The 16,300-nt window shown below is 40.7% G+C and overlaps 1 protein-coding gene across 1 annotated transcript; it reads left to right on the top strand.

The window, feature by feature from the left end:
- Positions 1-2,273: 2,273 nt before the first annotated feature.
- LOC117831315 (T-box-containing protein TBX6L-like) lies at positions 2,274-9,366 on the top strand. Its single transcript, XM_034709950.1, has 10 exons — positions 2,274-2,313; positions 5,558-5,738; positions 6,122-6,263; positions 6,448-6,550; positions 7,189-7,353; positions 7,432-7,578; positions 7,682-7,758; positions 7,882-7,955; positions 8,079-8,292; positions 8,521-9,366. Exons 2-10 carry the CDS (start codon positions 5,723-5,725, stop codon positions 8,714-8,716), a joined length of 1,134 nt encoding a protein of 377 aa, XP_034565841.1. The 5' UTR covers positions 2,274-2,313; positions 5,558-5,722; the 3' UTR covers positions 8,717-9,366.
- Positions 9,367-16,300: the final 6,934 nt, after the last annotated feature.

The raw sequence follows: 16,300 nt of genomic DNA, 5'->3' as shown, positions 1-16,300 counted from the left end.
CTTTATTTATAGAGCACCTTTCATACAAATAAAATGCAACCCAAAGTGCTTTACAGCGATTGAAAACAAGAAAGAAGCAGAAATGAAACAATGCTAAGACATTTTAGTGGAAGATAATAATAATGATAATAATAAAACTAATAAAAATACAAATTACAAATAAGAACAACATAAAAATAAAATAAAATAGAGACCAATGCACACCAAAATAAAATATGTGTAATTAAAATAAGTTAAAGCATCAAAATTAAGAAATAAAAATAGTTAAAATAAATAGATTTAAAAGGTAAGGATAAGAGTTGAAAAATAAAACTAAGGCTGAAAAATATCAATAAAACTGAGTAGATAAATAAAATTAAATAAATGAATGAATAAATACATAAAAATAGAATAAGATAACAGTTAAAATTACTAAAATAATAAAGCAACATTTAAATCAATATTATATTAAAAGGTAGGTAATAAAATTGTTAAACCCTACATAAAAGCCAGACTGAATAAATATGTTTTTAGTTTACGTTTAAAAGTCTCAATATCTCCATCAGCTCCTCTCAGATCCTCCGGCAGGCTGTTCCATAGTTTGGGAGCGTAGTGGCTGAAAGCAGCGTCACCAAATGTTTTAGTTCTGCTCTGAGGAACAGCTGAAAGAGAGGAGCCGGAGGATCTGAGAGACCTACCTGGTTTATATACTAAAAGCATCTCTGAGATGTAGTCTGGTGCAAGGCCATGCAGTGCCTTAAAAACTAGTAAAACAATTTTAAAATCAATACGAAAAACAACAGGCAGCCAATGTAAAGATTTTAAAATAGGCGTAATGTGTGCTCTCCTTCTGGTCCTCGTTAAAACTCTAGCTGCTGCATTTTGTATTAACTGCAGTTTGTTCTTTGGAAGACCAGAAAGGAGAGCATTGCAGTAGTCCAGCCTGCTGGTTATAAAAGCGTGCATTAGTCTCTCTGTGTTGCTCAGAGAGAGAAACGGCCTCACTCTAGAAATGTTCTTTAAATGATAAAAGGCTGTTTTGGTGATAAAACGAACATGTGGTTTAAAATTAAAATCAGAATCAAATAAAACACCTAGGTTTCTGGCTTCTTGGCTTGGATTAAGTCCATGAACAATAAAGTACAGGATAAGATACACAGCTGTCTATCTGATATTTTCTGATCCATTTGTGTTCAGAGGAGATCCAGCAGGGGGCAGTCTTGAAACACAAGAGCTTTTATTGTGGTGTGTAAACAGTTCCTCATATCTTCACAGTTGTTGGGCATGGGTGAGCATTATGATGTGTTTGTTTTATTGTAACACACTGTAAAAAGTAAATACTAGCCATCATGTTTGATCTATCTTTGGAATCATTGTGAAATTAAAGCAGCATTCGAACAACTGTGTTTGAATCCAGCATCCCTGTTCATCTTTAATCTGTTGATCAGCTCTCAGTTTAAATGTCATGTTGACCATGCAGTTCTCAGTTTCCCCCCTCTGTTTTCACACACAAACACACACCTCTTCTTTCACTAGAAATAAAACGCCTTGCTTGGTGTGCACCCCTTTTTTGTTCTCTTCATAGCAAGGGGAAACTTTCATTCCAACCACCTACAGGGTTATCCACTTTATTCAGCATATACAGATCACAAAGCATTATCTCTGAATCAGCACCATGGGGTCATGCTCTGCATCCTCCAGATGCGGCTATAAGATGAACTTGTTAAAACTGTTGAAACCACAGTTTCCTGTGCCATGAGATATTTTTACTGCAGCAGAACTGATGCATTACTAGCAAGATGCAATGTAGAAAACATATGCAGCTATGGCTTTTACCTTTGCAGAATGAGAGAAGCATACCACCTCCAATGAAGAGAGCTGATAGTAATTCATTTACATTCCACCTACATAACCAAGTCCAATCATGCTTAAACCACCATTAGCAGCCACAGATGTTGGTTATGCTTTTTTTCTTCTACATGAACTTGACTTTGTAACATAGTTGCAGTGGTGACACATGCCGCTGGCAGGAACACACTGAATTCCATCTTCAAGCCTGAAGTTGTTTGAAGCAGAGGAGAGATGTTTCAACATGCCCTTTCCAGTGTTTGATCGGAAAGACTCATAAAGGCAGGAGACACTTTTTTACAAAACATCAGGAGAGGTGGAGCACTCTGCTCTGGCAATACTATGTACTAACAGACACACCATACAAAGACTAGTGTGCCACACTTTTGATTCTAAGGGTTAACACCCTGCTACCTTAGTGGCTGTTAGACCCCCGACTCTGAAACCAAAAATTGAAAGGAAGAACTGAGACTGCGAGTAAAAGCAGTGAGTAAAACTAAACAAATCAACAACAGTGTGTGTCATTTATCTCTGTTGACTCTCTGGGTAATATTTGTATTGAGATAAATTAGATTGAGTCAAGTAACAAAGCAGTGAGGGGCAAAAATAAATGTTTTCCAAAGCTAAGTTCCTTGAGGTTTTAAAGGGATAGTTCAGTATTTTGAAGTGGGGTTGTATGAGGTGCTTTTCAATAGTAAGCCCACAGGAGATGACTGTGTTGCATGTGGAGGTGTTGCTTTCTGATTGCAAATGCTGAGAATTTTCTCTGTATAGCATACACTTACAGACATTGGTGTTCTGGTCAGACTGCCTTATAATTAGCTAAACTGCATGCTAAATATGGCCAAGTCAGTAGCAGTGTAGTTGAGACATCTATGGCTTAAAGGTAGAGTTGATTGTCTTTCATTCTGAAGGTTGGTGGTTTGATCCCTCCCACAGTCTCATGTGGAAATGTCCACTGAACCCCAAATTGCTCTCAGTGTGTGAATGTGTATGAATGCAACTAGTCAATGGTCCCTTACATCACCCTCTACCATCAGTGTATTAATGTGCTGCAAATGGGAGAATGTGACATGTAATGTAAGAGCACTTACAAGTCCATTTGCCCGCTGGTGCCCTGGTCTCCCCCGGCATTTTCTGTGTGTAAAATACTTACTATTGACAAGTACCTCACACAACCCCATTTGAAAAACTCTGAACTATGCCTTTAAAGGGTGAGAAGCATTAAGATCAAACTGAATGTCACAGTGTGACCCCTGATAAACACACTTTGATGTATACTTTACACAAATCGGCCCACACTCCATACAATTCACCTGCATATTTTGACTCCAAGGACTCAGTCAGACTTCAGGTTTTCTTTATATGACCACTTTGATGTTTGGGTTATCACTGCTCTAGTTTGCAGAAATGTTTACCTCCACTGTCCATTGTAACCTTAGGGTAAAAATGACCTTTCCCTCATGACCTCAAAGGGAGGCCTCTGTACGCCTCAGTCATTGAATGATTTGGGTTATCATTTTACACATGCCTGATTTTAACTTTGATTCTGACTTTGACACACTTGCTCTACTTTATGACCCCTCTCATGTCTTTTTGCTTCATTTGAACAGTCTTCAAAGAATTAAACACCATCACCCATTTGCAGATACTTTCACTTGTCTGTATAATGTAAGAGTCTCACCCCCTCATCATTCACCTCCTCTTCAAGTTTGAGGTTGCAAACTTTCACTCCAACAATAGCACTTACAGGAAATTCATCACCAGCTTGTTCCAATTCTGCAATGAACTCCCATTTCATATGCACTAGTTAAAACACCCTAGTGTCTTTGGAACCTTTTAGATTTCCACTGTAAAGGTGACATATCACGCTTTTTTCATCAATATATATTGGTCTAAGAGGTCCCCAAAACATGTCTTTAAAGTTTATGCTCAAAAAAACACTTTGAAATCAGATTTTGGCATGACTGAAAAGTCCTCTTCTTCATTCCTCATCAGAACACTCTGTTTTCCCTCTGACCACGCCCCCTCCGGAAGTGGATGTGCCTCGGCTCTCCAGCACGTTGATCTAATGTTTACATGTTGGCTGAATATACACGGCTGCTCCGAGATCACGTTACTTCAACCCTCTGAATCTGATCCAGAATCTGATCCTGACGGAGAGGCGCCTGTAGCAGGACCTTTCTGAAGGATTGGTCACAGATTTAGTGTTTCTTGTTGTTTTATTTATCAGTATGTAGACGGGTGTCTTGGTACACAGCTACGAACATGTAGCTATGTGGCTATGCTAACTAGCGCTAGCACTTATCCATGATAAATAAAAATCATCCACTAGATCTTCAAATCTGCAGACGTGGGGAGTAAAACCGACCTCTGCCAGAAAGGCAGCAGGACCTTTTATGAAGGATTGGTCACAGATTTAGTGTTTCTTGTTGTTTTATTTGTCAGTATGTAGACGTGTGTCTTGGTACACAGCTACAGCTACAGCTATGAACATATAGCTATGTGGCTATGCTAATTAGCGCTAGCACTTATCCATGATAAATAAAAATCATCCACTAGATCTTCAAATCTGCAGACGTGGGAAGTAAAACCGACCTTTGCGTTTATTAAGACAGCCTACAACTAGCATGCCTCCCTCCTAAGCTCCTTGTTAGCACACATTTGTGCAGGTAATGAAAAACGGAGGGGGGATTCAGTATTATTTTATACAGTCTATGGGCTGAACAAGCTCCGAGCTCTGACTCCGTGACAGACCGGATATTGTTGTTACGTAACAAAAACACTGAAGTCTGAAACGGCTCGTTTCACACACATTTACAGAAAGGTGGAGAAATCAGAACAGGGGCAGAATGGATTTTTTTCATTCTCGGGGGGTTTGTAGACATGCCAGGGACACATATTTCAGGTAGAGAACCATTATAAAGTCAATTTTGCATGATATGTCACCTGTAAATTAAACTCTGATAAACTGTGATTCATTTGGCTGTAAACTTTGAACGTTGTCCTCTCATGTCCAGACTGCCTCTCTTCCCTTTCGCCCATCACTCTTTCATGTGAACGGGCTGCTAACTGCTGCTGGCTCCTTCAGAGGGGCCCATCACTCTCCTCCCAGGGGCCCGCAGGTAACATGAAGGGTTTCAGAGGGGGTGATGACCCGGGCCAAATGGCCTCATAGGATTAGCAGCATTGTAAGCCATTGTCAATGCTACGCCCACACTACCATCACCACTGTAATCTCCCTACTTGTTTCCAATACACAAACTGGGCTGCCAGGAAGGGGCCTGTTTGTCTGCTCTTCCACCACCCCCCAGGCATGACTGAATACAACTCACTGTCCTTCAACTTGGACAGAAGGGGAGTTAATCTTTAATGCATTTCAGGCCTCATACATGCATGTTGTAGTAGCACTGAAATTGAGTATGATAAAAGATTACATGGTACTATGTTACATGACCCAATTTAAGCCCTATCTGAAGATAGTCTTTTAAAACAGTTATATTGTTGAAGGTGTCGCACAGTTGTCCTGCTATAACAAAAAAGGATTCAAATCAATGGATTCTGACTATTAGCATCAGTGTTCCATTAGCTTACATGTGAGATCATCTCTACACACTGCAACATAATTAAACACATACTTGCAAAGTTACAAGTACACCTACACAAACCAGGTAATATTCATACCTGCCCCCCTCTGTCTGCTCTGACTACACCCCCTTGCCGGTTTAAGGCCCCACCCTCTCTGTGATGACCAATCAAGGTCAAGGCGCAGGGGTTCCTCTGTCTCCAAGGATAGAGACCCCTGATGTGTTTGAGTTTAGTAGTGGAGTACCTGAAAGCAGCACTTCACCTCAGACCCTCTGTGTTGGCGGTCGAATAAGGAGGACAAAGAAATATGCAACACGTCTCAGGTATGTTTCATCATATAAAGTTGAAGTATGTTGTATGAGGATGTGCAATGTGACATGAGATATTTAATGTTAAAAGAGGTGGACTTTAACTTCAATAACTTGTTGATACTGACTGTCAGGAGCATACAAATGATTGAAGTGCTGTTTAATTTGATCTAAGTACTTTTTATCAGCATCCCTGCCCATGCACTGTTATTGCACAGCTAAAGAAAACAGGCTATAAGTGTTGTATGGATAAAATGGTCACACTGAGATCATTTGTCTGCAGGCTGTGTGAAAATACATTCAAAGTTGTGCTCTAAATCTTCACAAACTCTGCAACAAACTGTCCTGATTTTGCACTTTGAACTGTGTTAACATGCATGTTCTTACTTTCCTCACAGACTCCAAACCGAAGCTAAACATGTCTCCTCCAGCAGCTGACTCATACCAGCAGGGCAGCATCAGGATGACGCTGGAGAACACTGATCTCTGGAAATCTTTTGACAAAATCGGAACAGAGATGATAATAACAAAGCATGGAAGGTAACCAATATGGCTGTTTACCTTAAAGATGTTGTTATTATAAGGTTTCAGCACACATAATTTATCTGCATCAAGTCTGGTTAATTTGTGTCAGGATGCCGGCATTTGTGCTCATCATATTGCATAAACACACTCCAGTTACCTGTTACCAGTTTTAAAATATGGATGTCTTTGTGTGTTCCAGGAGAATGTTTCCTCACTGCAGCATCAGTGTCTCCGGGCTCCACCCTTTTGCCAACTATGTCATCATGGTGGACATGGTTCCTGTAGACAGCTTCAAATACAAGGTAAATACATCTGCATGAAAGAATGAGCATTGTCTGCACCATCTCCATCCCCTGGATTCCGCGCTACATGTTCATTTAGTGATAAAAGTTTTGTTGTCTTCATATTGTTTTGCTTGCCATAGACTGAGCCCAACAGATTACAGTATGTAAAACGCAGCAGTCTGCAGCCAGACATGGGCCTGCCCACTCTGGGCCGTTCACCGCTGCATTTCAAAGCCTTTCATTGCTTCCTGTTTGTGCGCTCTCGGCTGGAGGCCCAATCAATTAGCATCCCTCCTCATTCACAGTGGCTGAATGAGGAGCAGTTGGCCATCCTTGCACTCAATGGCTCTCACATCAACTGCTGTGGCCCATTTGGTCACATATATCGCTTTTAGCACACAGTTGGAAACAATGGAGTACATGAGAAGCACAAAGGACTTTTAGGAGAGCACTGAAGAAGTTTGGATTCAGCTGGAAGTGCAATTTAAAAAAATGAGGTTTTTACTAAATTTGCCTTCAATAAACTCTCCTAATAAGGATGTTTTTATGCCTCACTGTCTTTTTGCAATGCAGAAGTCATTATGAAGACTTTTGGTGAATTAGGCAGTCTCACATCTGGTTTCATTGCATCCCTCTTTTTCCCATTTACTCTGTAGTGGAAGAAGGAGCAGTGGGAGATTGCAGGGAAGGCAGAGCCCCAGCCCCCCTGTCGGACATATGTGCATCCTGACTCCCCTGCCCCAGGAAGCCACTGGATGAAGCAGTCTTTGTCTTTTCTTAAGATGAAGCTCACCAATAACACCTTGGACCAGCATGGCCATGTAAGACCAGTAAAGTTAAAATCAGCTGTGTTTATTTCTTTTGAGGGGTTTTGCTTATTCTGCCTTTTTACCCCTCAGATCATCCTGCACTCCATGCATCGCTACTACCCCAGATTCCACATCACCCAGGCAGACAGTCCTTACACAGTACGCTGGGGCCCATTTCAGACCTTCTCCTTCCCAGAGACAGTCTTCACTGCAGTCACCGCTTACCAAAACTCAAAGGTAGCAGCTTATACAAACATCATCCAATGTAATCCCAATAGAAAATGTGATGATGTTGAAATTAAATGATTTTGACATCTTTCTCTTCTGTACCTTTTTTAAGATAACCAAATTGAAAATTGACCACAACCCTTTTGCAAAGGGATTCAGGGAGGGAGGAACCCACTCCCACAGTAAAAGGTAAGGTCCAGATTATTAAAGTGAACTGAAGTTTCTTTTTTTTGTAGTTACTTTTTTCAAAGCTAATGAAAAAAAAAGCCTAACACATGCTTTACATTTTTAAAATTTGTGAAATATTCACAGGTGTCGCTCAAATGGAAGCCCTGCAGCAAAAAGAGCCATGCTGGAGAGAAATGCCCCGCCCAGCAGTCCTCCATGTAAGCTTTTAATTGCACAGCTTTTCTGAAACATGCTACCCCAACCATGGTAGCATGTAAAAAATAAATAATACTATGTCCTTACACTATAAGATCCTGATCATCATTGTATTTCCTTCTCAGGCCTGCAGAGGATGCCCTCCACCTCTCATTCAGAGCATGCAGAGAAGAGCCAGGCATCCACACATCCGTCAGTGAAGGGTGGTAACCCTTCAGGCTGGGCTCTGGAACAGGACCCCACGGAGAGTCTCCACACTGAGCTCCTGGACCTGCATGAGAACGACTACAGCTTTGAGGAGCAGATGGTGCCTGCCTCTGTGCCATATCAACCATACAGGTATGAAACAAGACATCTAGGATGAGATCAAATCTAATTGTTAACAATTAAAAAATGAAGTAGAAATAGCAGATCACACCCTCATCATACTCTAACAACAGTAAGCAGAAATAACTACATTCATTTATAACCCTCATAACTACTGGACTGATTAAAGGTACATGCATGGACGCTAATAATGACAAAGCACAAATATTAACCATAACATTGCTTTTTTCCCCCTTCCAGATCTGTGGACTACCCCAGATATCTACTGCCTTCCAATGACATAGATGTAGCCCACACCCCTGTCCCCCCTCCGTCCCATCCACTCGCCATACCTGAACACAACAGCCAACAACATACCTACTACAACCATCCTTACCAACACAACCATGTGGCAGACTGGAGTCAGTACCCTCTCTTCTCCTACTCCTGCTGGTGACCTTTGACCCTATGCAATGTGTGAATCTACATCAACATTGGAGCATGATGTTCCTACACATGGTGGACCAGCAACTGACGGAGATGGGACTCCAGTAGTTTGTATTAAAAGTGTATAATTGTGTACAAAGTATACTTGAATACCTGAATGCTTTTATTGTATTTGGAGGGTTGTTCCACTGGAATTAATATGTTGTGTTATTTCATACACACACATGCTAGTTCAGTTCGAGTTGGCCCAGTTGTGTGTCTTTAAATAGGTGAAGTATGAGTTTTCAGACATGCATCCAGTCAACTGGGAAATAAACGTGATATTAAATCTGCAGGTATGATTAAAAGATCCCCATATATAGACTGTACTAGACCTTTAATAAGACTGAAAGTATCATATGTGGTTTCCTCTTTCATTGATTTTGTCTTCATATATGGCTGACAGCTGAAATTGCTTTAATGCACATGATGGTAATAAGAATTTATTTTAATTACACGGCAGACTGTGTGAGATATATAGTTTCTGAGTCATATCAGAGGAGTCATACTTTGTTGCAATCAGTACCTGCATTATATGTGACAGAGTTGTATATTGGTATTAAGTTTTATGACAATAAATGGAGAATGTGATAAATAAATCTGAAGTGTTATATAAACCAGTGCACAAGTCTCTACTTCAACTTAAACCACTCTGTAAAGCTGGATTAAAAAGGCTAACAGGTTTTGCGAACACTAGCATCCAAACATGTTCACAATGACAATGCTAGCTTGTAAATGTTAAGCAGACATAACATAGAGTGTGTCTCTGCTCTTAGTTTAGCATGCGAGAGTGAATGTTACAGCTTTAGCTATGTTTTTTTTATTATTATTTTTTATTTAGCCTTTATTTTACCAGGAATAGTCCCATTGAGATACAAAGTCTCTTTTTCAAGGGAGTCCTGGCCAAGACAGCAGCATAAAAAGTTTCACAAAATAGAACAGGACAAAACATACAGTGGCAAGTAACCATTACATTGATTTATAAATGAGCAGTGTTAAGCTTTAAAACATGTGCACAAGCTGATCAGATCATCCTTTATCCTAGTTTTGAAATACTCCAATCGAATTAAACAGTCCAGTTTCAAGCGACCCTGAAGCTCAAACCAAGAAGACGGAGCAAAGACATTAAAGGTGACATATCATGCAAAATTGACTTTCTAATGGTTCTTTACCTGAAATATGTTTCCCTGGCATGTCTACAAACCCCCCGAGAATGAAAAAAATCCATTCTGCCCCTGTTTTGATTTCTCCTACTTTCTGTAAATGTGTGTGAAACGAGCCGTTTCAGACTTCAGTGTTTTTGTTACGTAACAACAATATCCGGTCTGTCACGGAGTCAGAGCTCGGAGCTTGTTCAGCCCATAGACTGTATAAAATAATACTGAATCCCTCCTCTGTTTTTCATTACCTGCACACATGTGTGCTAACAAGGAGCTTAGGAGGGAGGCATGCTAGTTGTAGGCTGTCTTAATAAACACAGAGGTCGGTTTTACTCCCCACGTCTGCAGATTTGAAGATCTAGTGGATGATTTTTATTTATCATTGATAAGTGCTAGCGCTAGTTAGCATAGCTACATGTCCTAGCTGTAGCTGTGTACCAAGACACACGTCGACATACTGACAAATAAAACAACAAGAAACACTAAATCTGTGACCAATCCTTCAGAAAGGTCCTGCTGCCTTTCTGGCAGAGGTCGGTTTTACTCCCCACGTCTGCAGATTTGAAGATCTAGTGGATGATTTTTATTTATCATGGATAAGTGCTAGCGCTAATTGGCATAGCCACATAGCTACATGTTCATAGCTGTAGCTGTAGCTGTGTACCAAGACACACGTCGACATACTGACAAATAAAACAACAAGAAACACTAAATCTGTGACCAATCCTTCATAAAAGGTCCTGCTGCCTTTCTGGCAGAGGTCGGTTTTACTCCCCATGTCTGCAGATTTGAAGATCTAGTGGATGATTTTTATTTATCATGGATAAGTGCTAGTGCTAGTTAGCATAGCCACATAGCTACATGTTCGTAGCTGTGTACCAAGACACACGTCTACATACTGATAAATAAAACAACAAGAAACACAAAATCTATGACCAATCCTTCAGAAAGGTCCTGCTACAGGCGCCTCTCCGTCAGGATCAGATTCAGAGGGTTGAAGTAACGTGATCTCTGAGCAGCCGTGTATATTCAGCCAACATGTAAACATTAGATCAACGTGCTGGAGAGCCGAAGCACATCCACTTCCTGAGGGGGCGTGGTCAGAGGGAAAACAGTGTTCTGATGAGGAATGAAGAAGAGGGCTTTTCAGGCATGCCAAAATCTGATTTCAAAGTGTTTTTTTGAGCATAAACTTTAAAGACATGTTTTGGGGACCTCTTAGACCAATATATATTGATGAAAAAAGCGTGATATGTCACCTTTAAAAGCACTTTGACCGAAGACAGAGCGAGTCCGAGGAATGACAAAAAGAATTTGTCCATGGGACCGAAGATGACAGCCACCGACAACTTTAGGAGTCAATAAGGAGCATAAAAAAGACGGCAGCTCCTGTAGTATGGTTTTATAAAGAAAGACATACCAATGCTCCATTATTCTGTTGTATAAGGAAGACAAGCCCACCTTCTCATACAAGATACAGTGATGTGTGCGGAAACCTAAACCAGAAACAAACCGCAATGCAGCATGGTACACAGAGTCCAACATTTTCAGATGTGCTCAAAGTACAGCTAATGCAGCAGGGCATCCAATTTAATGTGATAGCTGATTTAAATGTTAAACTCATAGTGGTAATTTGGCTAGGTTTTCTTTCCTTAATTTTTTGGTAAACCATCTCTTCAGAATTCAAATGAAGCACTTGATAAGATGCTAATTATGCTAATGGGAAACTTAACAGAGACAGCTTGATTCACCCTTGTAGAATCATGAATGCATGAACAACATTTGATGGCAAGTTTAGTTTAGCTAATTCATCCTTCAACATTAGCATTCATAGCGTGCTGATACTGATGTTAGAGCGAACACACAGCTCACTATTCTCATGAACCTGCAGCTCTAGTAATGTGTTGACGTCAATCTATTGTTATATTGTCATCTACCAGTCAGGGTCCGGGAGGCAGACACCCTCTCCAATTTTAAGAGTAGACTTAAAACTTTCCTTTTTGATAAAGCTAATAGTTAGAGCTGGATCAGGCTTGGACCAGCTTTTGTCATGCTGCTATAGGCCTAGACTGCCGGGGGAACTGGCACACTGACACACTGGGATCCTAGCTCACCCTCTTCCCCCCAACCCCTTCATCACTTACTTTAACTCTGCCTGTCCCATTAAAGTTACTAACCATAGACCTTTCTGGAGTCCCTGAGCTCCATTGTCTCGTAGATTCCTCTGAGCTGCCGTAGACGTCCTCCTGCTGCGGACGATCTGGACTCCAGCTGATACGGACGTGCTGGACTCCAGTGGCAACAGCTTCTACGACTCGTCTCATCACTATCACCTCTCTCTCTTACTCCCCTCTATCTGTCTTTCCAGACCCAACTCAGTCGAGGCATGATGTCTGTCTAACATGAGTCTGGTTCTGCTCGAGGTTTCTGCCTGTTAAAGGAAGTTTTTCCTCACCACTGTAACTAGCTAAATACTGCGATGTGCAATGCTCATGATGGATTAAGGTGGGGTCAGACTGAGTCTTACCCTGTCTTGGTGTTGGGTCTCTGTTCATAATTTGACATAGAGTGGTCTAGACCTCCTATGTTTGTAAAAGCGTCTTGAGATAACATTTGTTGTGATTTGGCGCTATACAAATAAAGATTGATTGATATTAAATGTTACAACAACAAGCTGTTTTAATCAGATCGTTTCAGCATTTGGGTTACACAACACATTTAGGGGCAAGAAAAATGGAGAATGATTTTGGCTTTGAGAGACCGTCCCAGAGCAGCGAGTCTGACCTGATAAAGCCGTGACAGACAGTGAGCGTGGAATTACCATCACAGTCTGGCATAGTTTCCCCAGCAGAAGGCAGGAACGTCTGTGCTGTAAATGTTTTACGAGAGAGAGAGAGAGAGAGAGAGAGAGAGAGAGAGAGAGAGGAAAGCCATATCTGGGACATTTATAAAGCTTCAGGGAGTGTGTACTGCAAAGGAATTTTCTAGAGCACATCAAATGATGTGTTTTTCTGTAACACACTTTTTTTTAACTTCACTGTACAAAATACACACAAAGAGGGCAAAGTCAGTGGTATTAAACCTGGAACCAATAAGAATGTTCAAAAGGGCATTGTGGTATCATCAGACATGTGGGCTGTAAGTATCAAAGTGACAGTCTGATCAAAGGATGGTCGGTTTTACCTCCAGCGTTTCCTGAGGTAGCCCAGGTCATCTGGGTCACCCACATAGCTCATCCTGGATTCCTCTCACCTCGCTGTAAAATGAATTATGGGCCGCAGATGGGGTCAATTAGTGTGCTCGAGTTATAATTCTAGCACCGTGGGGCATGTGAGACGTGAGTCAAGGCTTCAACCACTGCTCTTCAGTTGTGTTCTATACCTAAAACCTACTGAGGAGGAGCTAGGTTAAAGAATATAAATGCAACAATATGCAGGTTTTTCATTGCCATAAATGAACAGCTTTAATGACTTGAAGGGACAACACTGGCTCGTTTCATTTCATTTAGCACCATGAGTTGCCTATTCCTGCACTATGTAACTTGGGTTGGGCATTTGCAGTCTAGCAGAGCAAGTAAGGCTTTCTGACGGAGAGCCCTGGAGTACACCTCTGGTACGAGTTTGTTCTCTGTGTTCTCACCAGGAACACTGATTTTCCAAAGAGACCTTAGGATGTCCCTTTTTGGCTCAGAGACCTAAGGAGGAGAGAGACAGCTAAGGAAAGAAACAGGGAGCAAGAGGCTGAACAAGGGTAAATCTCTCACTGGCTTTATAGTCTCTGCAGAAAAAGTGAACAAGCAGTGGAAGTGTTAGGGTAGTGTAGCTTTAGGAAGAAATGCTATTATCAGAAAAGATGTCCCGGAAATGAAACAATCATGTGCATTTAGGTTTGTTTCATTATTGTAAAAAGTCCACTTGTCATGGGTAGTAGTTGGGATAATCAGCTGAAATAAGCAAATGGAACTACTAGTATGACTGTACATGGATTTTAATGACTCATTAAATCTGAGCAACTGAGATGTCTGAGTTGCACATCCAAATGTAAGGCGAGGAGGGATATTAAAGGTGACATATCACGCTTTTTTCATCAATATATATTGGTCTAAGAGGTCCCCAAAACATGTCTTTAAAGTTTATGCTCAAAAAAACACTTTGAAATCAGATTTTGGCATGCCTGAAAACCCCTCTTCTTCAGCCCTCCTCAGAACACTCTGTTTTCTCTCTGACCACGCCCCCTCAGGAAGTGGATGTGGCCTCAGCTCTCCAGCATGTTGATCTAATGTTTACATGTTGGCTGAATATACACGGCTGCTCACAGACCCGCGTTTCTTCAACCCTCTGAATCTGATCCAGAATCTGATCCTGATGGAGAGGCGCCTGTAGCAGGACCTTTCTGAACCATTGGTCACAGATTTAGTGTTTCTTGTTGTTTTATTTATCAGTATGTCGACGTGTGTCTTGGTACACAGCTACGAACATGTAGCTATGTGGCTATGCTAACTAGCACTAGCACTTATCCATGATAAATAAAAATCATCCACTAGATCTTCAAATCTGCAGACGTGGGGAGTCAAACCGACCTCTGTCAGAAAGGCTCAGGACCTTTCTGAACCATTGGTCACAGATTTAGTGTTTCTTGTTGTTTTATTTGTCAGTATGTCGACGTGTGTCTTGGTACACAGCTACAGCTACAGCTACGACATGTAGCTATGTGGCTATGCTAACTAGCGCTAGCACTTTTCCATGGAAAACAAAAATCCTCCACTAGATCTTCAAATCTGCAGACGTGGGGAGTAAAACTGACCTTTGTGTTTATTAAGACAGCCTACAACTAGCATGCCTCCCTCCTAAGCTCCTTGTTAGCACACATGTGTGCAGGTAATGAAAAACAGAGGAGGGGTTGAGTTGTATTTTATACAGTCTATGGGCTGAACAAGCGCCGAGCTCTGACTTCCTGTGACAGACCGGATATTGTTGTTACGTAACAAAAACACTGAAAACTGAAACGGCTGGTTTCACACACATTTACAGAAAGGTGGAGAAATCAGAACAGAGGCAGAATGGATTTTTTTCATTCTCGGGGGGTTTGTAGACATGCCAGGGAAACATATTTCAGGTAGAGAACTGTTAAAAAGTCGATTTTGCATGATATGTTACCTTTAAAGTAATTACCATCATGTGCCATGTTAATCATATTGTCCATGATGGCTTAACAAATGTGCATACTGGTTACAGGACAAAATCGATTTAAGCCTAAAAAGGTCAACATGTAGACGAATGTCTATATGTTAATGTCAGAGGTGTCAAGTAACAAAGTACAAATACTTCATTACCTCACTTAAGTAGACATTTTGGGTATCTATACTTTACTGGAGTAGTTATGTTTCAGCCAACTTTTTTACTTCTACTCCTTACATTTTAAAAATAGCCCCGTTACTCCTGTTTCACTTCGGCTTGTTTTCATTCCGGCTTGTCATCGTTAAAAAAACACATTGATGTACATTGACATTCCAATAAAGGCCAATAAATGATAACATGCCTGTGAAGTTTGACTTTTTGCATGATTAAAATACTTATAGGCAAATAGTCATCATATCTTCCACTCCATGAAACACGTTAATGCTCAGTAGTATGGTTCTTTAATGTATTTGCATTGTACAAAAATGTGTTCATTTTCAATGGGCATAAATGTGTCTGAAACAGGTGCAACCCAAATACTTCAACATTAACATATTAATATAACATTATAGTCATTATGGCCTTTAGGTATGGTTTTTTTTGGGAGGTGGGGTAGTGCACTATAGGCCCCTCTGGCGCAGCCTAAGCTTTTGTCCTTAATAACATTTTTCCACTTACATTACTTTCACTTTGATACTTGAAGTAGTTTTGAAACCAGTACAGCTCTTACAGAATGCTGCTACTCAAGTCCTAACAAGGACCAAAAAAGTAGACCACATCACTCCAGTTCTTAGATCCCTACACTGGCTTCCTGTCTGTCAGAGAATAGACTTTAAAATCCTGCTGATGGTTTAGGCCCAAAATACATTGCTGATCTGCTGCTACTGTATGAACCATCTGGACCTCTGAGGTCATCAGGTACTGGTCTGCTTTCAGTCCCTAGAGTCAGAATGAAACCTGGTGAAGCAGCGTTTAGTCATTATGCACCACATATCTGGAACACACTCCCTGAAAGCTGCAGGTCTGCTCCAACTCTCACCTCTTTTAAATCAAAGACTGAGACATTTTTATTTGCCACTGCCTTCCTATCTTAGCTCATTTTAAACTGCTTTTATCTAATTTTATTTTTAATATATTTCTAATTTTCCTTTTCTTTTCTATGTTTTGTTATATTTGTCATTTTAATTGTGTTATTCTATGCTTGTCTGAATGTAAATA

Source organism: Notolabrus celidotus, chromosome 19, assembly GCF_009762535.1.
Source record: "Notolabrus celidotus isolate fNotCel1 chromosome 19, fNotCel1.pri, whole genome shotgun sequence".
Lineage (NCBI taxonomy): Eukaryota > Metazoa > Chordata > Actinopteri > Labriformes > Labridae > Notolabrus > Notolabrus celidotus.
This window is presented reverse-complemented; position numbering and strand designations above follow the sequence as displayed.

Coding starts and splice junctions, on each gene's coding strand:
- LOC117831315 (XM_034709950.1), top strand. Junction 7,354..7,431: donor CCTTGGACCAGCATGGCCAT/GTAAGACCAGTA, acceptor TTTACCCCTCAG/ATCATCCTGCACTCCATGCA. Junction 7,579..7,681: donor CCGCTTACCAAAACTCAAAG/GTAGCAGCTTAT, acceptor ACCTTTTTTAAG/ATAACCAAATTGAAAATTGA.